A 27,651-nucleotide genomic window follows, 5' to 3' on the forward strand; every position below is an offset into this window, starting at 1 on the left:
CAGAGAGAGAGAGAGAGAGAGAGAGAGAGAGAGGAAGAATCCCAAGCAGAGCTTTACATGGGGCTCGAACCCACAAAACCATGAGATCATGACCTGAGCTGAAATCAAGAGTTGGGTGCTTAACTGATTGAGCCACCCAGGAGCCCCCATTCCCATTTTTAAAATGAGGAAACGGAGGGGTACCTGGCTGGCTCAGTCAGTAGAGCATGTGATTCTTGATCTCAGGGTTGTGAGTTCAAGCCCCATGTTGGGGGTAGAGTTTACTTTAAACAAACAAAAAAAGAACTTTAAAAAGTAAATAAATAAAACGATGAAACTGAGGACCAGAGAAATTGAGTTATTTGCCAGAGGTCACACAGCTAGTGAGCGGCGGAACCAGGATTTGAACGGGGTAGTTTGGCTCCCGAGCTCCAGCTTTGTGCTGCGGTCAAGGGGCTAATATCCCCACACGGTGCTTGTAGCTTTCCCTGGCCTCCTGCCCCAGACCTCTACAGCACCCACACAGAGAATCACTCAAAGCTAATTTGTCAGGTGAAAAAAAAAAGTTTTAATGTTTATTTACATCTGAGAGAGAGAGAGAGAGAGAGAGAGAGACAAAGTGCAAGCAGGGGAGGGGCAAAGAAGGAGACACAGAATCCGAAGCAGCTCCAGGCTCTGAGCTGTCAGCACAAAGTCCGACGCCAGACTCAAACCCATGAACAGGGAGATCATGATCTGAGCTGAAGTCAGACCCTTAACCAACTGAGCTACCCAGGTGCTCCCTGTCAGGTAGAAAAATTAAAAGAAGGCGATATAAAAGGTACGACAGTCGCTTGAAACTTGTCTAACTCAGTCCCTTCTCTTATTTTAAGGCAAAGTTGTGGGATCTACGCTCTCCTCTTAATTCTATCACTTTTATTGCACTTAGATGACTATACCCACGAACTGGTCCCTTACATGTTCATGTACTCAGGTCTGGAGCAGAGAGCACTGGTCTGGGAGTCTGAAGAACCAGGATCTCGAACGGGCTCTGCTTCTGACCAGCTGTGTTACCTCCTCAGCTTCCAGCCTCTCTGGGCCCCACAGTCCTTATTTGTACCAAGGCAGGTAGATTAGATCAGTTTCACAAATCCCAGGTGTGGGGGCCAAAGTGTACCCCCCGACAGGTTTTGTTTAGTATGCACAGTGATTTTCTTTTTGTTTCGGTAAATCGCCAACACTTAAAATAGGGAGTGTTCCCATCAAAACCTGGGTCTCCCGAATCTCATGAAAACCTGGAAGATCTGATGGAATTGAACTCCCCTTCCCACAGCATGACCGTGAGTATAAGACCGCGCCTCACACCCTCTGGGCAGGCCTGCGTGCCCTGGGTTAACCTTGGATTCACACGAAGCCCACCTCCCTGTTCATCTTACGGTTGGCCTCTCCAGGCGTCCCGCTTTGTAGACCCTGGGTTCCATGTCACCGGGGTGATTCCCATCTAACCGATTTAGGTGTCACACGTGCTCACCTGATCTCAGCGCTTCGAAAGAGCTGGAAAGTGCCCCCTTCCTGCATGACCCCATACAGCGGCCACTAGGGTGGGCTCGGAGGTTACCGGGGGACTGAGACTGTCACTGCACTGGGAGAGACGGGGGGCTGTGTGCTCTGTGTTGCCGTGTCCTGAGTGTTGCATATTGTCTCATTGCTGCTGTTGTAGCCGGTAGGCATAAAGTCAGGAGAAAACATGCAGGACGTTCTTTCTCGTTCTTTTTTCAGCACCAGGTCTCACCTTGACCCCGCTCTGGAAGAGGCAATGGATAGACTCCAGGGTGGATCTCCACAATCCCTTCTGGACACATCTGCCCGTTTGTTTTTTCACAAAGCCCCTGCTTTTCAGAGATTAACTGTTGTCAAATGCAACTTACTTTCTAATCCTTTCAGGCCCCATTTAAAACCTTCTGCTTTATTTTACCTTTTTTGATAAAGTCGCTGAGGGTTTTTTTTTTTTCTTCTTTATGGGTTTGCCAATGATTGTCCAGTTTGACAAATTGGATTCTTAAAGCTGATTCTTTGAAGAAAAGGAGGCAGTGTGACAAGACAAGAAACAGCTCATCCTCCAATCAGGAGGATAAATAAAAAAATAAAAGCAACCTCATTCTCTGGCTTCCCTGTGACTCAAAGGGTGTCTCAGTTGTCACTGATAATCTAATCTTCCTATGATAGGTGAGGAACAGGACAATGGCGACCCAGCCAGGCTGTGGGTGTGATAGGCCTCTGATTAATAGGACTGTCCAATGAGCCCCCAGCCCCCGGGAAGATGATTAATGATATTTGATGTGAACTCTGACCTTCCCCGGCAAGAACAGAGGGAGAAAAGGCTGCTGTTCAGACAGGATGTGTGTCCTGCAGAAGGTGATTGATTCCTGAAGGCTTTGTTACTCTGAGGGTGTGTGGGGGGCCCTCTCAGCCCATTTCTGGGCTCCAGCAAGCACTCTAGCCTAGCGGGGTTTTGTAGTTAGCACCTCTCCGAGGGAGCAGCCTTTTAAATTGTGCCCAGAACACTGTGTCTCGGAAGCAACTCCCTCTAAAGGCTTGGCCAACCTCTGCTGAGCTGTCTTCCCCAACCTTGTGAGATCATTCTGACCCCGCCCCAACCCCTGTGCCATGAATCACATCAAAGGGGCTTTAAAAGCCAGGCCTGGAAGGTTTCTTCAGGGTTTTCTACTCTGTTCCCTGGACAGGCAGTGGGTGGCTTAGAGCAACCAGGCTTTTGGCAAAAAAGTGTTTCTGTAGCTGGTGGGGAGGGGAGCAGCTGAGATGCCCCGGGATAGCAAGCAGACGGAAAGGGGACGCTGTAGGAGGGGGGGGCTTCTACTTCCTGTCAGTTGACACAGGGTGTGGGAGGAGACAGCCTGCTTGACACGGAGGGCTTGGCTGCAAAGACAGCCTCAGATCTGGCGTTTGAGAGTCTTCTTTGCTTTAGCTGTGCAGGCTCACATTCTGAATCGTCTCCCCTTAGCAGGCGGGCCCTGAGATAGCTTGAAATGCTCCTTTCAGGGAGGTCATCGGCCTTTCCTGGCTTTCCTGCTTATGTCTTTCCCGCCATGTCATTGTCCTACTGAGACGGGCCATTGGGCATCCAGGTCTCGGTTGTAATAATGACCAATTACAGCCAATTGGTCAAAGACTGTTAATCGTGAGACCAGCTGAGGACAGGTCAGGCCAGTGGCCACTGTGAGATGAATGCGTGTCTGCTTGTGGGTGTGAACGGGACCCGAACACCAATAGATCCCCACTATTCCCGGGAAGTGTCCTTAGTTGTTGGTAGCCTGAAAACGGGGGTTGGCTGGGGGCTGGGGGAGCCCGACACAAGAACAATGGGGGTGGGAGCCAGAGACACCAGGACCCATGACCAGAGACCAGCCAGGCGAGACTTGGCACATCCCTCACTTTCTGACCACACATTTCAGGACCACTGGATGCCTTCCACGTGCTGGATATGGTTCTTATTTTTATTTTTAAATTTCTTTTAAAGTTTATTTACTGGGAGAGAGAGAGAGAGTGAGAGAGTGAGCAGGGGAGGGGCAGAGACAGAGGGAGAGAGAGAATCCCAAGCAGGCTCCACACTGTCAACACAGAACCTGACAGGGGGCTCGATCCCATGAGCCGTGACATCGTGACCGGAGCCGAGATCAGGAGTCAGACATTTAACCGACGGAGCCACCCAGGCTCCCCTGGTTTTGGTTTTTAGAACCTCAGCTGATGACTGCCTTTCTTGCCATCCCAGGGGGGCTGATGGCTGGCAGGTCAGTGTCGGCAGCGCGGCCAGCCCGGCCCCTCCTGTGGAAGCGGTGCAAGTGTTTACGTATTTTATGGCATTTCAGCCTTATTTGGTAAATACGAGCGGAAGCTGGACAAAAGGAAGCTACTGCTGTAGGACTCACACTTAACCGGGACGAAGATGAGCCTTGGGTAAGTAACATTGCTGGGCGGATGGCTGTTCGACCTCAAGGGATAGTGCCTGAGAGGGCCCTGGGCCTGGCCCACGGCAAACACCAGATTAGTGGTAGGGATTATGATTTTTTTGATTCTTAGTAAATTGTCACTAATAACGTAATGCTTACAGGAGAATCATTTGACAGGGTACTCGGTCACGAAGAAGAATAACAAAATTCAGGAGCACACGTGAAATGCTGAGAAAAAAGCATTGTAACGAGGAAGTGCGATTAGGGATTTTCTCATTTCTTTTTTCACTGAGAATGGATTCCCCTCACAATGTGAAGTCTATTGATCAGTTTCCGCCTGTTGGGCTCTCGCTGGGGTTTGAGTAACTCATGATGTGGAGAAGTGGGGGACGCCCTGGTATATAAAAGGCCGGCTGAAGCAGGCCTCCCTGGGGAAGGAAGAGACTGTAGAACTGCTGGGCCGCCCTTCCTCCTCGCCTCCTGGGCCACCTCTGTGCAATGCCACGACTGATGAGTGGGCGTTCATGGTGGGTGGACACGCTCAGCTGGGATCGCAGGGTCAGGGACACTGACGTCCACTCTCCCTCAGGAAGCTGGGCCTACTGTGTTCACTCCCGCCCTGGCCGGCTCTGACCACAAAGACCTCCCTCCCGCTCCTGCCACCACATGGCTAATAACATAGGTCAGTAAATCTGAACCAAAGCATTCCACTGGTGTAAGATTTTGGAGAAGGGACTGGGGAGGGAGGGGAAAAAACCACAGAAGGCTCTTGAGGAGACACATGGCTTTATTTTACAAATAAGGAAGCAGGTGGGACCTGGGTTAAGTTTAAAAGCCTCGGCCAGAAGTTTTGGGGGGGTCTAGTATTAGTTGTAGAGTCTCAGGTATTGATTAGCTCAATGATTTTTAAACCAGCAATTGTCAGAATCCTCTGGAGGCCTTGTTAAAAACACAGACTTCTGGGCCCCACCTCCCAGAGTGTCTGATTCTGAAGGTCTGGGTTGGGCCTGAGAATTTGCATTGCCAGCAAGCTCCCAGGTGCTGATAGAAAGACCACGCTTTGGATTAACTAGATTGATGGAGAGCATCAGAATGATTTGGGGGCTCTTGTTAAAAACATTCATTTCGAGGCCCTCTGTAACAGTCATGAGGTGTTTGGCTGCAATGAACACAATGCCAGATGACCGTTGTTTGAGCAAGACATTTAATCACATATCAACTAGACTGGAGGTAGACAATTTCAGGTTTGGTGTTTTATGTCATAAGAAATAGGGGGTCTCTCTTATCTACTTGCTCATCCTTAGGTTTGTTGTCTCCTGACTGCAAAATAGCTGCCACAGTTCCAACCATCGTGTTCTCATACAACTTCATCCAAGGAAGGAAAAGGGGCAGGACCCCTCCCCACCCCCGCCGCCACTCTTCGCGTCTCACTCTTTCACATCAGATATCATACTTTTCCATAAGTCTTCTCTTTATAGCTCATTGGTATGAAGTGGATCAGAAGCAGTAGCAAAGGGGAATGGAATTATTGAATGAGTCCTGGTTCACCACCTGGGGCTGAGAGATGGCTCACCTTCCCCGAGTATATGACTGCCTATCAAAATAAAATTCTGTGGGGGCATCTGGGTGGCTCAGTCGGTTAAGCGTCCAACTTCAGCTCAGGTCATGATCTCACAGTTTGTGGGTTTGAGTCCTGCAGCAGGCCTTCTGCTGTCAGTGCAGAGCCTGCTTCAGATCCTCTGTCCCTCCTCTCTCTGCCCCTCCCCCGCTCTTGTGCACTCTCTGTCTCTCTCTCGATAATTAAATTAAATTAAATTAAGAAATTAAATTAAAAATAAATAAAATTCTGTGGCCCAAGGAACAAAGGAATGTTATTGGGCAGAGACTAACAGGGTCTGCCCCAGCTAGCATGATTTGTCTCAGATTTACTGGGACCATTCTGGTTTTATTATTATTATTATTTTAGTTTATTTTTTAAGCTTTTTGAGTGTTTTTGAATGTTTTTTTTTTTGAATTTTTATTTTATTTTATTTTATTGAGAGAGAGAGACAGAGACAGAGACAGAGCAAGAGTGGAGGAGCAACAGAGAGAGGGGGAGACACAGAATCCGAAGCAGGCTTTAGGCTATGCACCATCAGCACAGAGCCCAACACAGGGCTCGAACCCACAAACCTCGAGATCGTGACCTGAGCCGAAGTTGGATGCTCAACTGACTGAGCCACCCAGGTGCCCTCCATCCTGGTTTTAAAATGGAAAGGGGCGCCTGGGTGGCGCAGTCGGTTAAGTGTCCGACTTCAGCCAGGTCACGATCTCGCGGTCCGTGAGTTCGAGCCCCGTGTCAGGCTCTGGGCTGATGGCTCAGAGCCTGGAGCCTGTTTCTGATTCTGTGTCTCCCTCTCTCTCTGCCCCTCCCCCGTTCATGCTCTGTCTCTCTCTGTCCCAAAAATAAATAAACGTTGAAAAAAAAAATTTAAAAAATGGAAAGTCTCACCACCCAGCCCCCCCCCCCCCCCCCCCGGCTCAGGGCAAATCAAATGGGTTGGTCATCCTAATTCTAGTCTCCCAAGACCTCCTGAATTAGAATTTCTTAAGGGTAAAATCCAGACCCAAAAAATGACTTTTAGCGCTTTCCCCCAAAGACTATAATGTATGCCAAAGTTTGAGAATCACTGGGCTTAAGTTTCTAAGTCAAAACAGAGGACTCATGGTTGACCTATTCCCTGCCAACCTCAGAACTGGAGGAAGTCCCAGTTGCAGGAATGTGGGTAAAACTTGGGGCTGGGGGCTCTCACAGGATCAAACTGAACCTGAACCCTAGAGGGGCCTGGGATCTTCAAACTCCATCCTCAGCCGGCTCCTTGTCCCTAGGAGAAGGAGCAGTCTAACTTAGAGTCCCCTGCTCTGGGTGGTCTTGAGCCCTGAAGTCCCTCTGTCAGGCCCTTTGTCACCAAGCCTGTAAAGTGTGCTGAATATGTGAATGAATGAATGAATGAATGAGGAGGCTGCCCTGTTTTTTTTTGTTTAGAGAGAGAGAGATTGAGGATGCAAGCAGGGGAGAGGAGGGCCAGAGGGAGAGAGAGAGAAAGAATCCCAAACAGGTTCCATGTTCAGCTCGAAGCCCGACGTAGGGTTCCATCCCACAACCGTGAGATCATGACCTGAGCCAAAATCAAGAGTCAGGTGCTCAACCGGGTGAGCCGCCCAGGTGCCACAAGGAGGCTGCACTCTTGACCTAAAGACAAACTCTGGCCCGAACCAACCCTTGTGGCAGCCAAGTGCCCAGAGCCAGAAATACCCTGCCTCATCTGTGAGCTGGCAGGACCCTGGGTGAGGTGGGAGTGGGGTCCAACTCTTCCCCAGGACACAGAATGACTGCACCCTGTCTCCATGGCCCAGGCTTCCATGGGAAGTGGTGTGGCCCCCCTCGCTCCCCGCATGGTATGCTGGGTAACTTTCCGATGGTTTGAGATCATTACTCATCATTAGGAGTCCTGGTGTCTGGAGTTTTCCAGGTGATCAAAGCTTCTCTGTCTGGAGCAGCCAGGCAGGCCTGGTGTCTGTCACCAGTAATCCCCTGGCCTCGCCAGGCAGACAGTTAAGTAACCCAGGAAGGAGGGGATTTGGTTTTTAAGCTCATATAATTCAGCTTGGCATCCCAGCATGCAGGCAGTGACCGTAGCCCCTCATTGAGGACGTCAGGCCTGGCTAGAGGGGTGTGGGCTGCAGGGAGCCTCAGCTCGGCTTCGTGCAGGGTTATTTTAGAGCCCCTGGGCCCCTCCCGCCCTGCTGTCCTCAGGAGGGCTGCAGGTGGGAAGGAGAATCTGCTGACACAACACCGTACCTCCGTCACCCCTCCTGGGCATCTGTTGACCCTCCCCACAGACTCCCCTCCAGGCCCCATCCCTGCCCCTTGCTTCCCCAGAACAGGAGCTCCCAGAGGGCCCGTTTTTGCTTGCTAGTCTCTCTGTCTGGGGTCAGGGTCCAATTTGCCTCCCCCAAGCCCTCAACATTCCCCACAATCTGTGTCATTGCACAGGAAACGTATTGCAATATTTGTGCAGGTTCTGACGTTTCAGTAATAATCGCAAATGCCTTCAGTGATGGGGGAAAGGGAGGATGCTTAACACAATGGTGTTTGCTAATTTTAAGAAAAGATCGGGATGAACGATTTTGGCCTATTTTTTTCCGATTTGGTCTTTATGCAAAAGAGCTTGCTCATGCCTAAATCGCACAGCCCATGACTCCTGTCGACATAGAAGGCCATCTGAGTGAAGAGTAAACCCGAGGAGCTTATTAGTCTAGGAAATAGAAATGGCTTTGCTAAATAGTTTATATAAATGTCCAGGTACTGGCTTCGTGAGGGGTCGTTTAAGGAAATTCATGTTGAGGGCGGGGATAGGATATTTCAACTGGGGTGATATCAGGCCCTTCCTGGCACGCTCTCAGGGCCACCGTGCTGGCCTGCCGACTCTGCGGGACTCTCTTTCTCGAGGATGCTCTGCCCCAGCTGAGTTCTGTGCCCGGTGGAGCGGTGGATGGTGCGAGGCAGACGTTACCACGCCCCAGCATGCTTTGGGAGCCCTCTTGGCGCAGGCCGAGGCCTCTGGGGCTGGAGAAGGGCCAGCTCCGCCAGGGTGCTGGGGGGGCGCCTGCATTTCTCCTGTCCAAGGACCACTCCTGCGTCTTTAGATCCACTCCCACCAAGATGTTTTACATATTTTAATTAAAGTGCCGCCCTGGGCTGGCAGGACCTCTGATAGATGGCTCCGATCCGAGTTGCAGGGCGGCAGTGGTGTGAAACATGGCATCCCACCATACGCTGCTGTTCTAGAGAGTGCTTTTGGCTCCCACCCCTGGAGGCGGGTCCGCTCGGGTTCCAGGAGGGGAAGGGAGCTCGGCAGGCGGTGGGCAGGTGGTAGGCGCCTGCAGGGGTGGCCGAGGCGGGGCTCAGGGACGGGAGAAGAGTTCAGGTAGGAAATGCCATGGGCAGTGTCTGAGGGCCAGCTGGCTGGTGGGCTGTGGGTGAGTCCGCTCTTGCAGACACACAGCCCCGTGGACACTCCTTATCAGTGTCAAATTATGACAAATGGCGATGGGTAACAGTTGCTGGGTGGCAGCTGCCACGTCTCAGAGGGAAGCAGGTATTTTTAGCACACTGCGCCTTGGGGCTCTGGCTCCAGGTTAATTAATCATGGTGAACAGCCTGAGTTTGGTTCTTGATCCTGGTCCCTGCCCCCATCCCAGTTTTGTCCCCATTCCTCAGACTGGAATACCAGCTCCCGGGCTGGAAGGCGCACACAGCCCACCCTCGATAGCCCTCACGCTGCATGGGGATATACTGGGGATACCACCCTATACGTCCCCAGAGTGGGGGCCTTCCTTTCTCTTCCTCATTGCGCCCACTCACCTGGGCCTTTTAAGTTCCTCCAGCCCGTTCCTGCCTCAACGCCTTTCCACCCGTGCTTCCATTTTGACCATCCCTGGAAGGCATTCTCCCCGTCCTGTCTCACGCCAAGTGCCCTTCCTCACAAAGGCCCTCCCTGAGCGCCCCCGCCCCAGGCCCTCTGTCACTTTGCCCTGTTTACTTCCTTCGGAGCACTTAGCACCAGCCCAAATCACCTTATTTATCGATTGCTTCACTTTATTGTCTGTCTCCTTCCATTGAAATGCCAGTGACTTGAGAACAGGGGTCTTCTCTATCTTATTTGTTGGCTTAGTGTACGTAGGACAGGTACTCAGCGAATGTCCCTGAATACGCGCCCAGGTGGCTGGATGAGTGGAAGGCTGGCCAGGTGGATGGCCACAGGGAAGAGCCTCTATGGGATTTTATGATCCACTGTGTTAAGATGATTATTCTCGGTAGAAGCGCATCTGGGGAGACACTGGCTGTGTAGCCCACATCCTCACCCAGGCCAGCAGCCACCAAGGGAGGCATAGGCCCAGGGGATTCTGGGAAAAGAATATTCCAGATAGGACCAACTGCTGTTCTCTCTGCTATAGAAATGTCCAACCACATGCTCTTTGGTATTTGTGAGAGATTGCTCTAATTCTGTTTTCTTTTTTTCATATTTTTTTTTCTTGGGGTGGGGACAGATAGACCAGTTTTCAGGAACTCCTAGAAGACTGTTTCTCCATTTTGCCTGAAAGCTGACATGAGTAGTTCATTTGGGGGAATTATGCGTGGTCCTTTCTCTATTTTCTCTTCAGAAGTTGTATGTAAAAAACTTTTTTTTATACATTTTTTTTAATGTTTATTTTTGAGAGAGAGCGAGAGAGAAAGAGGGCGAGCAGGGAAGGGGCAGAGAGAGAGGGAGAGGGACACAGAAACCAAAGCAGGCCCCAAGCTCTGAGCCATCAGCACAGAGCCTGACACAGAGCTTGAACTCACAAACCGTGAGATCATGACCTGAGTTGAAGTCGGAGTCTTCACCGGCTGAGCCACCCAGGTGCCCCTCACTGTTTTCTCTTCAAATATAAGCATTCTCTGTGGAAGCCACAGTTGGTCACCTATCTTCCCCATCCCACTGGGGAACAGAACCCCAACGTAGTCCTTGTATTGGGACACCCGTGCTTCAGGGAGGCCAGGCTCAGCCCCCACCCAGCAGGGGACCCGTGATTAGTCTGAGCCATCTGCAAGCACTCCACCCCCAGCCAATGCTTGGGTTAGAAACAGGGCTGTGAATGTGACCCTAGCTGATGACTAATGGGGATGTGAGGAGCTTCAGAGGGTTCCCTCACTTTGAAGGGCGTACATGAAGGAGTGCACCTGTGTCGTGTCCCTTTTCCCAGTCTTCAAAAAGATCCAGGTTTAGGGGCATCTGGGTGGTTCGGTCGGCTGAACGGCCAACTCTTGACTGTGGCTCAGGTCACAACCTCACAGTTTGTGAGTTCGAGCCCCACATCGGGCTCTGTGCTAACAGTGAAGAGCCTGCTCTGGATTCTCTCTCTCCCTGTCTCTTTTCTGCTTATGCGCATGCACGCTCTTTCTCAAAAGAAGTAAATAAACATGAAAAAAAGAGAGAATCGAGTTTATTTCACACGCAGAGGCAGAGGCATGGGGTGGGGACACATGGCGGAGGCTGGGGAAGGCTGATGGTCCATGAGATTTCCACTCTCAAGAGGCGGGCAGGGCCCAGCAGGAATGTGCTCTGACCCAGTGGTGCCCAACCCTGGACCTCTTGAAACACGCCCACTCCTGAGCCCCTACGCATTTGGGTTGTCTTATTCTCAGGGGATGGGTCTCTGTGGGGCTGATACCCCACCTGCCTGTCCTCCATTATTCTGAGACTTGGGAGCCTATGAACTGCAACAGACCAGGGGCAGGGAAACAGTGGTCAAGAAATGCCTTCCAGGAGATGCTAGAAGCCCTTGCCCTTGCCATCTTGAAGGGAGCAGATAGATTTGCCTTCTTCCTTTCATCTGACTGGAAGGAAACTCGTGAGGAAGGCACAGGCCTGGACGATAGACCTTCGGGGAGGAGAACATTCAGAGCGTGTGCACATCGACTCGTCCCTGCTGAGGATGCTCCGGAGGTTCAGGAGGCCACCAAGCCTGGGGTCTTCATTTGTCCTCAACCTCTGCTGAGGCTCATGTGAAGCAGTCCTCCCTGGTCGGTGCTGAGAAGCAATGAACTGAAAGCTCATTATAAAGCACCAGGGAAATCGAGAAATTGCCATTTCTTCTTCACTTTTGCTACTTTTCGTTCTTAGTTCTGGTTAGGGCTTCCACCATTCCCTGTGGGAGACAAAGATAAAGAGGCAGAGAATCAAAATCAGAGAGAGAGAGAGAGAGAGAGAGAGGCACAAACAGGAAAAAAAAAAAAAACAACCAAACCACTAAAAAAATAACAAAAACAAGAAGACACACGTTCTTCCTTTTTTCTGATTACAAAAATTTTCATTGAGAACCTACTATGTGCCCGACCTGTGCACACACGCCTAATGAATACACCACAAGAGAGCAGCCTGTTTTTATCTCCCCAGCCCCCAGCTGGATTTTAGGTAGGGGAATAAAAGCCTGCTGTTCCTGCGCAGGCCAGTAGGTGCCGCCATGTCAGAGGGAAAGCTAGGGGAGTCGTGGGATTCCAAGGCCACCTCTGAACATAAATCCCATTTCATCTAGTTTTCTGAGTGCCATTATGTGCAGGGCACCAGGCGGGACATTTGTAGGTGTGTAGGATGAGAAATGCACGCTCCCGGTCCTCAGGGAGTTCAGGGTGCCATTGGAGGCTGGAAGGACAAAGTCCTAGGTCACAAAAAAAGGGAGAAGGTGGTAAATGCCTCAGGACTGGCTTAAAGGAAAGGGCTGTGTGCCTCTGAGAACCAGAGACTGCAGAGGAGCACGTACTCACACTATCCCAGAGGGAACAGGCTCAGAGAAGGGAGGCAGGTGATTGCCCTGTGGTCACCCAGCAGTTTCAGACTCTGATCTCCTGACTGCTAACGATACGGTGCTCTTTTCACCAAATATTCTGTCTCAATAATTGTAGCTGCTGCCCTATCCTGAGGTCCAAAATTCTACCCTAGTGTAGCCATAAACCTCCCTGCAAAATGCCTTCTCTTGCACCTACGTCTTGGAGATGGCAGCCACCCCCAACATGGGTCCTGTGGTGCTCATGAGAGCTGACAGTGTGCACCTCTACCCAGAGAGATCGTGTTGGTAGCTGGAAAGCAGCCATCGTGGGAGTAGTCACACCATTGGCAACAGTTGTAAATTGGAGCCTCCCCTCCACTACCCCTCTGCCCAGGGAGCTGCACACTACTGAAGTGTATCCCTACTTTGTAGATAAGAAAAATGAGGTTCAGGGAAGTGAGGTCATTTGCCAAAGAGACACAGCTTATAGGTGGTGGCCCGCCAGGGGTCTGGCGGGTTCTAGGGTGCTCAGAGATGATAACGTCAAGAGGACCCAGAGCCACTTGGATGCGGAGGGGTCTAGTCTGATCCCTGGTTTCTTGTGTGGGTGCTACCCCATGGTGGTGTCATTAACTTGATGGCAACATCAAGCTTTGGACAGATTGGATCTGAGGCACGCTGTTGGAGACATGTTCTGACTTGGAGGCCAGGAGAGAAGTCTGGGAAAGACATCAAGATACACAGGATGGAGTCTGTTCTTGACCAAACTGGCACACGCTAGTTAGGAGCATTTTCCCTTCTTATAGGATTCAGGTAAGACGTGTGAGATTCACCCTTCTGTATGAGTTTTCTCATCTGTGTCAACGTTTCAGGCATGATCCGGCAGCGCAGGGAGTGGGGCCCCCGGACTCTTCTCACACTTGTTCCCTGGTAAGCACTCAATAAGCACTTGTCAAATAAATGAATGAGTGACCCGATTTCACCCTGCACATAACTGAATCAGCACTGCTGTGGACCACACATCAAAACCTCTTAAGTACATGCCTCACAACTTTCAAGATTATCTAGAATTCTGGCATCGTTATAGCAGTATGGATTTGGGATCAGAAATTACTCTTTCTTTCTTTCTTTCTATTTATTTATTTATTTATTTATTTATAGCATTTTAGAGGTAGAAGTGGGCATATTTCTTACAACGTCTTTCTGGAATTTACTGTGCCATTGAGACCTGGAAGGACAAGGTGCTAGGTCAGAAAAAGAGGGTGAAGGTAGTGAGTGCCTCAGGAGAGGTTTAAAGGCAGGGCTGTGCAGATCTGAGAACCTTGGCGATGTCAGAGAAGCCGGTTTCCCTGCGAGGTACTGAAGTCCAGAGACCGATGTGTGGGAGGGAGAGAACCCATACCTGGCAGTCCCCCCGGGGCCTGGCCTGGCCTGCCTTGCTCTGGCCTGTTTACTGCCCTGCTCTGGGCCTCGGTTTGTCCCTCGGGTACACGGAGAGATCAAGCTCAGGTTTTGGAAGGGTGATTGAAGAGTTGATGAAGATCCATGTAACAGGAAGACAATTTGGGTAGACGAGCAGACAAAGCCCTGGATAACCAACCAAGGAAGCTACAATATGCAAATGAATGGATTGTGGCTCTCTCCTCCTGGTTGGCTGGAGGGGCCCCGATGTCACAATGCATGGGGTTTCTCCACTCCAAATGATTGTGTCTCTAGCCCCCCAAATTCCCTGACCAGACAGGTCTCTTAGCTCCCTCTCTTTGTCCCCACGGGAAGAGAGACCATGGAACCACTCTATCGGGCTGGGTCCATCCTCATGAAGGTGAACACTTTACAAGGGAAGAAGATGGTGGAGAGCGGCATCCAGTCCGGAGACTTTTCCCTCCCTCAGTCGTGGCCTTCCTGCTTCCCGCCGCCAGCGGACCTGGAGATCCTGCAGCAGAAGGTGGCCGGGGTGCAGCGGGAGCTGGCGGACTTCAAGAAGGAGGCGCTGCAGGCCATCCGTGACCTGGAGGTCGCCTTCTGCGAGCTGAACGGGGCGCTGGCGCAGCAGGAGGAGCAGGCGGCCCGCGTGAAGCAGCGGCTCAGGGAGGAGGAGGACCGCGGCGTCGTGCGGAATAAGGTCCTCACCTTCCTGCTTCCCCGCGAGAAGCAGCTCCGGGAGCACTGCAGGCGGCTGGAGCGCATGCTGCTGGGCTCCAACCGCGACGCGCTGGCCAGTCCCAGAAAGATCCAGGCAAACTGAGGCCTCCTTGCAGCCGAGCGGCCAAGTGGAAGATTCTTTTTTTCTTTTTTTTTTTTTTAATGGAGGGGCCAACCTAAGTCCCTCTCCATTTGCTACCCTTTCCCCATTCCCATTGCTTTCCTTCCACCTCAATAACACCTTGCTGAGAGGCGAAAAGACCCCAGTATGTTCTTTAGGTGAAGCTCCCGTTCGCCCAGCATCACAGGAGGCACCCAATCCTCAGTCTTTCAGACACCTGTAACTTTCACCGTTAACTGTTTTCCTGTTTGTCATGGTAATATTGCTCAAATGTATAACATGATTTTTTTGTTTTTTTAATCTTCTTAAACCGATGTGTTGAACAGATTTACCTTTCTTTTAATGACTCAAGGCTCTCCTGGTCGTTACTTGCTGCATGCTCTACCGAGGGGGGTGGGGGGATTGTTCTCCCGTGCACGGATTGGCCTCCGATTACTTTCGTAGTTCTTATCCTCGTCCAGTGGGCTCTTCTGCCCGCTTTCCTAGTTAGACTGCCATAACTCGCTTTTCTTTGCTGCCTGTGCCCACCTGTCCCTCCTCTGCGCTTCGTCTGCCGTCTGGCCCATCAGATCGACAGAGCTTATTGGGCTCAAATGGGCGGGGTCCTAAGGGCTTAGTGCGCAGATGCACAAAGACGTGCTAAGACTCCACCCCCACGAAGTGGGTTATGAAGCAGTGCCGCTGGGTTTCACGTTTGACCCACGGAGCAAGAATTGTTAACGGCGCCCAGGCGCGTATCAGGCGGTGTGCGCACCCCATCCCACCTACTTCTACAGGCACCCTTGGAAGCAAGTGTCACTTCCCCACTGTGCACAGGGGGAGGCGGAGCTCAGGAAGGGGAGTCCTTCACCCCCGGTCGCCATGCTAGCAAGGGGCAGGACTACAGTTCACCTCCTGTCGTCCGTGGCAGTCATCATCCCGCTCCCCTTTGGAACCACATCAGGCTCTTCATGAATCTGTTCTGGAGGATCCAGATTGTCACAGAAGTGACGTGGGGGTCCCTTAGCTGTCACCGTGCCTTTCGTTTCCAATGAGACTTTGTTTCAGTGAGTCACATAGGTTCTCTCTGGTCCCGCTCCCCCCCCCCCCCAAATGCTGCCATGCAATGGGGATTCTCCCCTATGCAGCGGAAGCCGGGTGCCTGGAGGCCAGAGTCAGCACCTGAGCACAGCCAGGCCACTGTCCTCCTGGCTTGAGGCCCTGTCTGTCCTCCTGTGTCATAAAATCTCTCCCAACAAGATTTGCGCATCTGCAACCCCCACTGTTGGATGGCCCATCCGTCACCGTCCACCCTGAAGGGCTGTACCCGTATTTTAGCTTCAGGCCGTTTCTCCCTTGGAAGGTTTAGCTGAAGTAATAATAATGTAAATACTACAAATAATGTAATGTAATAAAGTAAATAATAATGTAAATAATGTAAAAGCTACTGCCACTAGCTTACAGTTATCAAGAATATGATGTATTCCAGGCACCAGGCTGGGCCCTTTGAAGGCAAGTACTAACTATAACCTTCACTTTGGGATTCTGAGGAAACCGAAGCTCACAGAGGAGAAGTAGGCCAAGGTCACACAGCTGATTAGTGGTAGAGCTGAGATCTGAGCCTGGGGACATCTAACTTCAGAGGCTGTGTTCATTTTTTTTTTTTAATGTTTTTAATAGTTATTTTTTTGAGACAGAGAGAGACAGAGCATGAGTGGGGGAGGGGCAGAGAGAAAAGGGAGACACAGAATCCGAAGCAGGCGCCGGGCTCCGAGCTGTCAGCACAGAGCCCGATGCGGGGCTCGAACTCTTGGACAGTGAGATCATGACCCGAGCTGAAGTCGGACGCTTAATTGTTTGAGCCACCCACGTGCCCCAAGGCTGTGCTCATTTTAACCAATTTGTAGTATATGAGGAACTTTATGTGCTAAGGACTTGCTTCTTGAGTAGATGAAATGGGCATACTGAACTTGGTGAGGTGAGCTCTGTTTTGTGTATGTGGGGGGGGGGGGCGACTCCTATGCCTTTAAATCTTCTGGGGGACGGCTGTTTGGGGGTGTGTACAAATGTATCTGAGAAGAAGGACTTGATTGGCCAAATATAAGAAGAGTTTAAAAAATCAACTGCTGGGTCACCTGGCTGGCTCAGTCAGTAGAGCATGGGGCTCTTGATCTCTGGGTCGTGAGTCCAAGCCCCACACTGGGCATAGAACCCACTTAAACAAAAATCCACTGTTTTGCACAAGAAAACTGGCCCCGATGCTAACTCATGTGGAAAAGGTTTGCGTCTACTGCAGGTTCAGTGTGTTAATCGGGCTGCTCAGAAACGATGGCGTTCGTGTGAATTCTGAGAAGAGATGAGGAGATGCTGTCCTGTGATGGCACCCCCAAGTCCACTCCTGGAAGGCTCTGTGCTTAGTTCTGACCCAGCACTTTTCAGAGGGTCCTGGGCAGCCTGGAGTGTGCAAGGCAGGGAATCCCGAGGAGGGGGCATGATAAAGGGCCTGGGGACCTGGGTGGCAGATGTTTGAGGGGGACCTAGTCATGACCTTCTCAACGCTAGGTGTGGGGTTTGTGGGAGCCAATAAAGGTCACCCCTCTTTTTTCTGCCTCCATCAGAAACCAGTTGAGGGATTGACACAGGAGCACAGGCAAATGGAGACAGGATCACTTCTATCACTTTTTTTTTTTTACTGATAAAGCTGATGGAGAAAGTGGTTTGGGGTCTGTGAGCCACATGGGCTTGCTAGGACCTCATCCCTGAACATGATGCTGCCTCCGAGCACACATGCTGGCAGGGGCAGACAGCTGCTTGTGTGTGTGTCACTGTGTGACCTCTCCAGAGAGGGACAGCTGGAGAGAGAGGGAGGGCGGAGCTGTCCAAAGCCACCAATCGGAAAGTCCCCGCCTTTCCTGGGGAGGGGAGTCAGGGAGGGGAAGAGGCAAGGAACGCCACTTGAGTGATAGTCCTTCTGTAATGAAAGAGGAATGGGGAGTAAGGGTGCCCCCCAACTAGTAAGAGAAGGGTTGGAATGGAAAGTTCTCTGGGACAGTACTAGCCACCAAAGATAGATGCTAGTCTGAAGCTAGCTGGTTTCAGTCCCACATAAGAAAAAAACCACATTGGGTGCTGTTTGTGTGCCTGTGCAGTAAAGGGTGTCCAGCAGGTGCGGGATGCTCAAATCTCTCATGTTAAAAGAAAGGTCTGGCCCCTGACCGGCTCCTGGCAGATAACCTCTAAGTCCTTGTAATATGCTGTCTGATAAGACTGTCTTTGTTTATCTGGGGCCTTGGGCTGAGTCAGATAGTTCACGCTAGCAAGATGATCCATGGTGGGGCCGCTGGGCCAGGCTGTATCAGCTTGACCTCTGGAGGGGCTAGAGACTGAGTAAGGTCAACCATGGAGGTGCTCTGGGCCAGGTGATAAACCACCAGTAAAGACCCTGAACACCAAGACTGGGGTGAACCTCCGTGGCTGACAGTAGTTCATATGTGTTGTCACATGTTGCTGCTGGACAATTGCATTGTCCCTACAGCCCCACTGGGAGGAGACAACTGGAAGCTCATGCCTGGTCTCTCCTGGACTCTGCCCTGTGCTCCTTTTACTTCTGCCAGTCTTTAATTGCATCCAGTGGTTGTAATAAACTGTAATCATGTGTATAACGGCTTTCTTACTCTGCGAGTAGTTCTAGTGAATCACCGAACTTGAAGGTGGTCTCGGGGACCCATGACACCATGTCAGATGCACTTGACATTTCATCCACAATAACCTTGCAATCTAGGCACTATTATCCCTATGGCAGATGAAGAAACTGAGGTGTAGAAAGGTTAAGTAACTAGTCTAGGATATAGAACAGGACTCTAGGGCTCCCTCTCTTGACCACCATCCCACACCAAAGGAAAGGACTTGCGGTGACAGGCTGGCCCCCTTTGCTGGAAGGTCCCATGGGGGTGGCCCCAAGGCCCTCCAGCTGCAAGATGAGTCATCCTGCAGTGATGATGAGGAAGAAGTGCTAGATAGAGGAAGAGGCAGGAAGCTCATGAATTTCCTGTGTTGGAGAGCTCAGGTGCACACATGTCCAGGTTAGGTTAGACAGGCATCCCGCCTGAAGACAGGGTGAAAGTCTAAACGTCCTCTCACGGTTTTCTCTGCTGCCGGGTTTCAAGCTTGCTTCTCTATCGGGAGCTTTCAGCTACAGGCCACGGGATGCCCGTTATGCTGACTTCTTTGAGGAGCCTATTTTTTTCCCTGTAACGAGACATCTGAAGCAGATGATTGGTGTAGTAACTCCACCATGACAGATCTGAGTTGGTATCTCTGTATCCTCTTTTCCTCTTTCCTCACCACCCACTCCCAGCCCACGGTCACGTGATGATGGCTGCAGGAGTCCCAGAATTGTGTCATCGCCCAATGGCTTCCAATGCAGGAAAGAAGAGGCGGAGCTCTCCTCGCAAGCAAGCCTCCTGCTTATAAGAGAGGAAACCATTTTGCCAAATCCACCCCCCCGCCCCCCCACCCTCCGCAAATTTTCTCCGCCATTTCGTTGGCCAGAGCTTGGTCGCTTGCCTATCTGAAACCAATTGCAGACAAGAAGCAAGAAGCAAGCAGTTGCCACTGGGGCTGGGCACCTCAGTTACCCAAGATCTGAGTTTCTATCGGGGGGCGGGGCTGTGGGATGGCCACCAGCCCCACCTGCCCCAACCTCAGTCTTCCCTTCTCTACTTACTAGATACCGAGGATCAGGAAGAAGAGTGCTCTGGGGAATGGCATGGCTGGGCAGAGCTGGGCGGTGGGAGTGGCTGTCACATGGCGGGAGAAGCATGGACTTAGGAGGTCCAGAGGCTGAGGATATGGGCTACATGGAGGTGTGGAGCCACATTTCAATGCTGTGCATGTCAGTCCACTGCCTTCGCTTGCTTTGCCCTTTGCTTACCCCCTACCCAGCCTTCATCCTTAAAGCCAGAGGCTTGAGATGACCCAAAGGGCGCTAGGGAGCCTTTGCACTCTTCAGTCCTTAAAACAGGCAGTCACTCTTAGAAATGTAATCCGTGCGTCACTATCTGGGGTGACTGGTCCTTATTTAACTGAAGTTGTCTCTGAAAACCGGAAGTCCTATATGCCCTCTTAGTCCTGGGAAAATTGGAATGGTTGGTCAGCTTGCATTAGACAGAGACCGTGTTGGGATGGTCCAGGTGAGGCTGCGGGTGGGGCCAGTCACAGGAGGCCAGCCAGGAAACAAAGGAGGTGGTGGCCGTCTCCTCCAGGTCGGTGCATCTTTGCTGTCATTAAAAAAAATTTTTTTTAATGTTTATTTATTTTTGACAGAGAGAGAGAGAGAGAGAGAGAGAGAGAGAGAGAGACAGATCATGAGCAGGGGAGGGGCAGAGAGAGAGAGGGAGACACAGAATCAGAAGTGGGCTCCAGGCTCCGAGCTGGCAGCACAGAGCCTGACACGGGGCTCGAACTCACAGACCGCGAGATCATGACCTGAGCCGAAGTCAGACGCCCAACCGACTGAGCCACCCAGGCGCCCCTCTTTGCTGTCATTTTTAACCACAGGTGGCAGGAGGGGCTTATCCTTGACTTCATTTCTCTTCCCCACTGTCAGACCTCAAGTTGGTAAGGAGATTTGAGAGCTAGGCCTTTTCTGAGCGACTTTTGAGATCTTTGTGTGGACAGTTGGGATTCCTGATTAGGCCACACGTCACCGCTGAGACCCCGGTCCCAAAAGGCAGAGGGCTCCGTGGTGGATGAAAGAGCCTGGGGTCTGAGTGGGGCCAAGAAGAGCCCGCTTTGTGCAGCTGTGGAAGATGGAGTTCTTCGCGCCAGCTCTTTTCCTCCGACCGTGGCAAGAAAGTTGAGCAGCCCCCTGCTCACTTGCTTTGATATTCCAAAGCGTGTAGAAGACAGATGGTTTCTTCCCTGCCAATAGCCGCGGTTCTCAGAGGTTTTGTACGAGCTGCGATGCTCTAGCTTGTTCCTCCTGGGCACTCCTAGCCGTCAGGGCTGCCGAGATGTTAAGACACGTGGCTCCATCTTAGGAAGACCCGTGGCAGCCAAGGGAGCCCTCCCGGGACCCCCAGCCGTGTCTGCTGCAGGCTGGGAACTCGGGCGAGCGGCAAGATGGTTGAGTGCAGGAGAGCCAGACACGTGGCCCCACGCCTCACACGGGGAGGTAACGAACCTCAGTTGCCACCACTTCAGTCTCATCGTTTCTACTTACCTGACAACCAGGGCCAGGACGAAGAGAGCTCTGAGGAACAGCAGGGCTGGGCAGGACTGGGGGTTGTGGGTGGGAAGCAAGGGCGTGGGTCCGGGCGAGGACTTCATTCCACACGTGGAATGTGGCCTCCTGATGGGATCCAATCCATTTAGTAAATCCTGGAGTGCTAGGAGCAGTAGGCCTGGGGCATCCTTCCTGCCCATTCGATGTTCATCAGGTATGGATCTTTCCTTGTTTGGCCGCGTCTCAACGTGTTGGACATAGCGTTATCGTGTGACCCTACAATTCCACTCTGAGGTATGTACCCGACAGAAATGAACACGTATGTCCATGCAAACCTTATATATGAATATTCATAGTATTAGTCATAAGAGCCCTAACGTGGAACAACCCAAGTGTCTATGAATGGATAAATAAAATGTGGTATATCCATATGCCGGAATATTATTTGGTAATAAAAAGAATGACCTACTAATCATGTTACAATATTGTGTTAAGTGAAAGAAGCCATATATTGTATGATAGCATTTATGTGAAATGTCTGCATGGGCAAATCTATAGAGACAGAAGGGAGATCAGTGGGTGCCTGGGGCTGGGGGTTGGAGGCGTGGGAGAGTGACTGCTAATAGGTGTGACAGCATCGTGCACTTTAATGGGTGAATTGTATGCTGTGAGAATTTTATAGCAATAAGGCTATTTAAAAAATAAAGTGTAGGGGTGCCGGGGTGGTTCAGTCAGTTAAGCATCTGACCTTGGCTCAGGTCATGATCTCACAATCCGTGAGTTCTAGGGCTGCTTCAGGCTCCGCACGGACGGTGCAGAATTTTCGTGGGATTCTCTCTCCCTCTCTCTCTCCCCCTTTCTCTGTCCCTCACCCACTCATGCCCTCTCTCTCTCAAAAATAAATTTAACGGGGCACCTGGGTGGCTCAGTCGGTTAGGCGTCCGGCTTCGGCTCAGGTCATGATCTCACGGTTTGTGAGTTCGAGCCCCACATCCGGCTCTGTGCTGACAGCTCGGAGCCTGGAGCCCGCTTCGGATTCTGTGTCTCCCTCTCTCTCTGCCCCTCCCCCGCTCATGCTGTCTCTCTCTCTCTCTCTCTCTCTCAAAAATAAATAAACATTAAAAAAATTTTTAAGTAAATTTAACAGTCCCTATCAAAATAACACGAGCATTCTTCACAGAGCTAGAACAAACAATCCTAAAATTTGTATGGAACAAGAAAGGACCCCAAATAGCCAAAGCAATTCTGAAAAAGAAAAACAAAGCAGGAGGCATCACAATCCCAGACTTCAAGATGTATTACAAAGGCGTAATCATCAAGACAGTATGGTACTGGCACAAGAACCCACACATAAATCAGTGGAACAGAACAGACAACCTAGAAATGGACCCACAAACGTATAGCCAACTAATCCAATTGAAAGCAAGAAAGAATATCCAATTGAAAAAAGACAGTCTCTTCAGCAAATGGTGCTGGGACTACTGGACAGTGACATGCAGAAGAATAAACCTGGACCACTTTCGTACACCATACACAAAAATAAACTCAATATGGATAAAAGACCTAAACGTTAAGACAGGAAGCCATCAAAATCCTAGAGGAGGAAACACGTAACAACTTCTTTGACCTCGGCCACAGCAACATTTTGCCCAACACATCTCTGGAGGCAAAGGAAACAAAAGCAAAAATGAACTCTTGGGACCTCATCAAGATAAAAAAGCTTCTGCGCAGCAAAGGAAACAATCAGCAAAACTAAAAAGCAACCGACGGAATGGGAGAAGATATTTGCAAAGAACATATCACGAAAGGGTTTGTATCCAACATCTAAAAAGAACTTCTCAAACTCAACATCCAAAAAACAAATAATTCAGTGAAGAAATGGGCAAATGACATGAATAGACAATTTTCCAAAGAAGACATCCAGATGGCTAACAGACACATGAAAAGATGCTCCACATCACTCATCACCAGGGAAATACGCATCAAAACCACACTGAGGTACCACCTCACACCTGTCAGAATGGTTAACATTAACCACTCAGGCAACAACAGATGTTGGTGAAGGTGCGGAGAAAGGGGAACACTTTTGTACCACTGGTGGGAATGCAAACTGGTGCAGTCTGGAAAACAGCGTGGAGGTTCCTCAAAAAATGAAAAATAGAACTACCCTACGACCCAGCAATTGCACTAATAGGTATTTATCCAAGGGATACAGGTGTGCTGTTTCGAAGGGACACATGCACCCCAATGTTTATAGCAGTGCTATCCAAAGAGTCCAAATGTCCATTGACTGACACATGGATAAAGAAGATGTCATATATATACACAATGGAATATTACTCAGCGATCAAAAGGAATGAAATCTTGCCATTTGCCACAATGTGTATGGAACTAGAGTGTATTATGCTAGGTGAAATAAGTCAGTCAGAGAAAGACAAATATCATATGATTTCACTCATATGCGGAACTTAAGATACAAAACAGATGAACATAAGGGAAGGGAAGCAAAAATAATATAAAAACAGAGAGACAAACCATAAGAGACTCTTAAATACAGAAACCAAACCGAGGGTTGCTGGTGGGGTGTTGGATGGAGGGGGAAAGGCTAAACGGGTGAGGGGCATTAAGGAGGACACTTTGTTCGGATGAGTACTGGGTGTTATAAGTGATGGTTCACTAAATTTTTTTTTAATGTTTATTTTTGAGACAGACAGAGAGAGAGAGAGAGAGAGAGAGAGAGAGCGCAAGTGAGGGAGGGGCAGAGAGGGAGACACAGAATCCAAAGCAGGCTCCAGGCTCTGAGCTGGCAGCACAGAGCTCAACGCGGCGCTCAAACCCACGAACTGCGAGATCATGACCTGAGCTGAAGTCAGACACTTAACTGAGCCACCCAGGCGCCCATGAATCACTAAATTCTATTCCTGAAATCATTATTGCACTCTATGTTAACTAACTTGGATTTAAATTTTTTTAAATAACAAAAATAAATAAATAAATAAATTAATTAATTAAATTTAAAAAAGTGCAAGTACAAATACACAGTGAAAAAAATAGAAATCATGCCACGATGTACAATTCAAATCCCCTTTAATAGTGAGAGACACAAATCAAGACTGGGATTATTTTCAATTGTTTTTACTTTATAGACGTTCTGGAGCCACACAGGCTCCGGAATTTACTTGGATTGCATACGTGAAAAGTGCCTGATTCAGAGACTGGCACATAACAGGTGTCACAAATGATAATTGAATCAAAGCCGCAAGTAACAGGGCGCCTGGGTGGCTCAGTCGGTTAATCGTCTGACTTCAGCTCAGGTCATGATCTCATGGTTTGTGAGTTCAACTCTTGCATCAGGCTGTCTGCTGTCAGCACAGAGCCCGCTTCAGATCCTCTGTCCCCCTCTCTCTCTGCTTCTCCCTCGCTCACGTTTTCTCTCTCTCGCTCAAAAATAAGCATTAGAAAAAAAAAAAAACCTGCAGGTAAGGCGCAAAATGTTTTGATCAATAACCTTGATTGACCTTCACCATTTCCAAGAAATCTCAGGAGCATGACAGTATGTATGTGTAAGACATTCTTTTGGGCCCAGCTATGTACTTGACTCCCCTCCCCAGGGACATAAGAGATGGAAATGGAGATCAAGCCCCACCTCTCCCTTCAGCCCGGAAGATACCTTCGATGGGGAAAGACAGCATCAGGATCATGTTGCTCAAGCTATGTAGTGAGATCTCTTGGTTGACCTCTTGCTCATATCACCCTCCTTTGCACTTCCTTTCAATGGCAGGAAAGGGTACTGGATAGGCATTCCGGCTGAACAACAACCCTGCCCTCAGTTTCTGCATGGCATAGGGATGTTACTTCACCCCTGCAGTGCTGTCCGATATCACTTACTGCCACGATGGAAATGTTCTGTAATTCTGAGCTGTCATTATTGCCGTCACTAGCCACGTGCAGCTATCGAGCTCTTGAAACATGGTGAGTGAGATTTAGGAACTGAATTTTAAATTTTATTTAATTTTAACTAGCCATCTGTGGCTGGTGGCTGGAGCTTCAGAGCCTCGGTTTCCCCATATCTCCCAAGGGGATAGTGATACTGCCTACCTAGCTGGGATGGTTGGGTGAATTAACAGAGGAAATACAGGAAGGGCAGGATCAGTGACTGAGATTCTAATTACAGTCTGATTCCCTCACCCACAGAAAGGCTGTGTTCCCTGCCACAGGGACTCTTGTTTGTGGGGCCCCAAACAGATGTTTTGAGAAACCCAGAAGGGAATCTTGGCATTTGTGCTTGGAAGCGTAAGTTATGGAGAGAAATTATGCTGGATCAGCTCAGAGTGCAAGGTGATGGAAGCAGGTGTTCTGAGTGCAGAAGGTGGAGACCAGCTCCCAGGGAGAGGCCCGATCAGGGGGCTGGATCTTTGCAGCTGGCCTGGTGTGCCAGGCTGGCTGCATGCGAGCACGGGGTTCCTGTCCTCTGGCTATGACAGGCCGAGTCTCTCTCTCGCTCTCTCTCTCTCTCTCTCTCTCTTCATTGGAGTCATACTACTAAGCACAAACAGGGGGTTCCTTTGGGAGATAGCCAGCGTATTGTCATTTGGAAAGACAGTCAAGTCAAAGCCCATAGGGGCTGAGGTTTAAAACCAAGGCCCAAGTGGAAATGCCATCTTCCTGGGCCAGAATTGGGACTCGAGGGAGAGGGTGCTGAGTCTGAAGGTCAGAGCTTAGAGCAATAGTCCCAGAAACAGCACGCTGGGAGCCAACAGAAGAGGTTTCTGCCACAGGCTGGTGGGGCTTAGGCCCACCCAGCATGGGGAACCCAGCTGGCACAGAGTGGATGCCTTGACTCTCAGACTTCCATCCTCGTAGGAAAAGTTCTCAAAGACGCTCTGACACTCTGGGGTGCGAGAGAGACCAGGAAGGCAGGCCCTGCCCCTGACACTCAGAGACAGGAAAGAAGCTGGTTCCTGGTTCCAGTGTCCTTGGCTTGTCTGTCACCATCCTGAATGGTTATTGCTTCAGGAGGGGCATGGCCCCATTTCTGGGTTTGACAGTTCTGGTGGAGTCAAACCTGTCTCTACTAAATAAATTAGATCTCTCCAGGGCAGATCAATATTTAATGTGGGGTTTAAAAAGACCGACTCAGGAAATGAGTTTAAAAGTGGAAAATTTGCCTTAGGTAGCAATTTCTGAAATACAGTGGTATCAGGGGACAGATTATTCAAACCCAAGCCATGGATAATATAAAAACAGTTGAACAAGCCCACTTCTGCTTCCTGTGCACCGGTGACTCTGAATCCCCAGGTCTCTGTGTGCTACTCACAGAGCATTCGTTGGCGTTACAGAAGAGGCCAGCTGCCACGAGTGTCTCCGCTAAGGATGACGAACTCGCACACTGCTGCCCCCTCCCTCACCTGTGGCAGACATCACTAATCAACCCCGGCCTCTTTCCTCTGGAGTTGGAGGCAGACTCATTTTTTTTCAACACCACACTCCAGGCGGCCACCGTCTATCAGGCAGCGTGCACATGATGTGAAATTTATTTCCCATCCCCACCTGGCCCAGATTCCTCATGTAACAGAAGAGAAGCTCAAGGTTACAGAGTGAGTTAGTGACCGATGTAGGACCAGGGACCAAGTTTGCTTTTGAGCAGACTTTTCTGCCCCCGACATGAATTCATTAGAGGTTGGGGTTCCATCAGAGATCCTTTTACTGACCTCTCTGTGAGCAAGGCAGGGCTTTCCTGGAGGGCCATTGAGTACTTTGTTCTAGAGATAAAATGATAGAATCTCATAAGGAGAAAGCAGCTTAGTGATCATCTAATTCTACTTGTTCTATCATGGGAAAATTAAAAGTCAAGAGGTCAAGTGATTTGCCTAAAGACACATAGCTGGTTGCTCTCTTCTGTACATCAATAATATGCATTCTAATTCTAGAGATCTCATTCAAAAAAAAGTTTATTTATTTATTTGAGAGAGAGAGAGAGCTTGAGCAGGGGAGGGGCAGGGGGAGAGAGAGAGAGAGAGAAAGAGAGGATATCCCAAGCAGGCTCCGCACTGTCAGCGCAGAGTCCGATGTGGGGGCTCGAACCAATGAACTCTGAGGTCATGACCTGAGCCGAAATCAAGACCCAGACGCTCAACCAACCGAGCCACCCAGGCGCCCCTAGAGCTCTCATTTTGAGGCCTTAGACAAATCACTCAAATGTTTGGACCTCCAACAGTTAGAATCTCAGTGCCTAAGAGTTGCAAAAGGTATGTGTATTAAGAAATGTATAGCATCCGGGGCACCTGGGGGGCTTAGTCGGTTAAGCCGACTTCGGCTCAGGTCATGATCTTGCAGTTTGTGAGTTCGAGCCCCCACCAGGCTCTTGTGCGGACAGCTCGGAGCCTGGAACCTGCTTTAAGTTCTGTGTCTCCCTCTCTCTCTGCTCCTCCCCCACTCATGCTCTGTGTGTGTGTCTCTCTCTCCCTCTCTCTCAAAAATAAATAAACATTAAAAAAATTTAGAAAAAAAGAAACGTACAGCATCTATTTTTGACATATTTTGATGTTTACATATACAGATTTAGCTTTCTTTTTTTTTTTTATTTTTTTTTTCAACGTTTATTTATTTTTGGGGGGACAGAGAGAGACAGAGCATGAACGGGGGGAGGGGCAGAGAGAGGGAGACACAGAATCGGAAACAGGCTCCAGGCTCCGAGCCATCAGCCCAGAGCCCGACGCGGGGCTCGAACTCACGGACCGTGAGATCGTGACCTGGCTGAAGTCGGACGCTTAACCGACTGTGCCACCCAGGCGCCCCCAGATTTAGCTTTCTAATCATATTCTGTTTGGCTGATGCGAAACTTGGTTTGTACTCTGTTAACAAATAGTAACTGGGAACCCAGATTTGTGCCAGGCCATGGAGAG

General features: G+C 50.1%; 1 protein-coding gene and 1 long non-coding RNA gene across 2 annotated transcripts; one reads left to right on the forward strand and one right to left on the reverse strand.

The window, feature by feature from the left end:
- Window positions 1–10,940: 10,940 nt before the first annotated feature.
- On the reverse strand, window positions 10,941–15,091 carry LOC121045140 (uncharacterized). The gene is made up of 2 exons (XR_005797603.1): window positions 14,874–15,091; window positions 10,941–11,660 (listed from the first exon to the last, which is right to left on the reverse strand). It is a non-coding gene; the product is annotated as an uncharacterized LOC121045140 (long non-coding RNA).
- On the forward strand, window positions 13,994–14,864 carry CCDC182 (coiled-coil domain containing 182). Its single transcript, XM_040497875.1, has one exon. The coding sequence runs from the start codon at window positions 14,062–14,064 to the stop codon at window positions 14,521–14,523; it is 462 nt and encodes a 153-aa protein (XP_040353809.1). The 5' UTR covers window positions 13,994–14,061; the 3' UTR covers window positions 14,524–14,864.
- Window positions 15,092–27,651: the final 12,560 nt, after the last annotated feature.

Source organism: Herpailurus yagouaroundi, unplaced genomic scaffold (assembly GCF_014898765.1).
Source record: "Herpailurus yagouaroundi ecotype Mexico unplaced genomic scaffold, PumYag 189, whole genome shotgun sequence".
In the NCBI taxonomy this organism is placed as follows: Eukaryota; Metazoa; Chordata; class Mammalia; order Carnivora; family Felidae; genus Herpailurus; species Herpailurus yagouaroundi.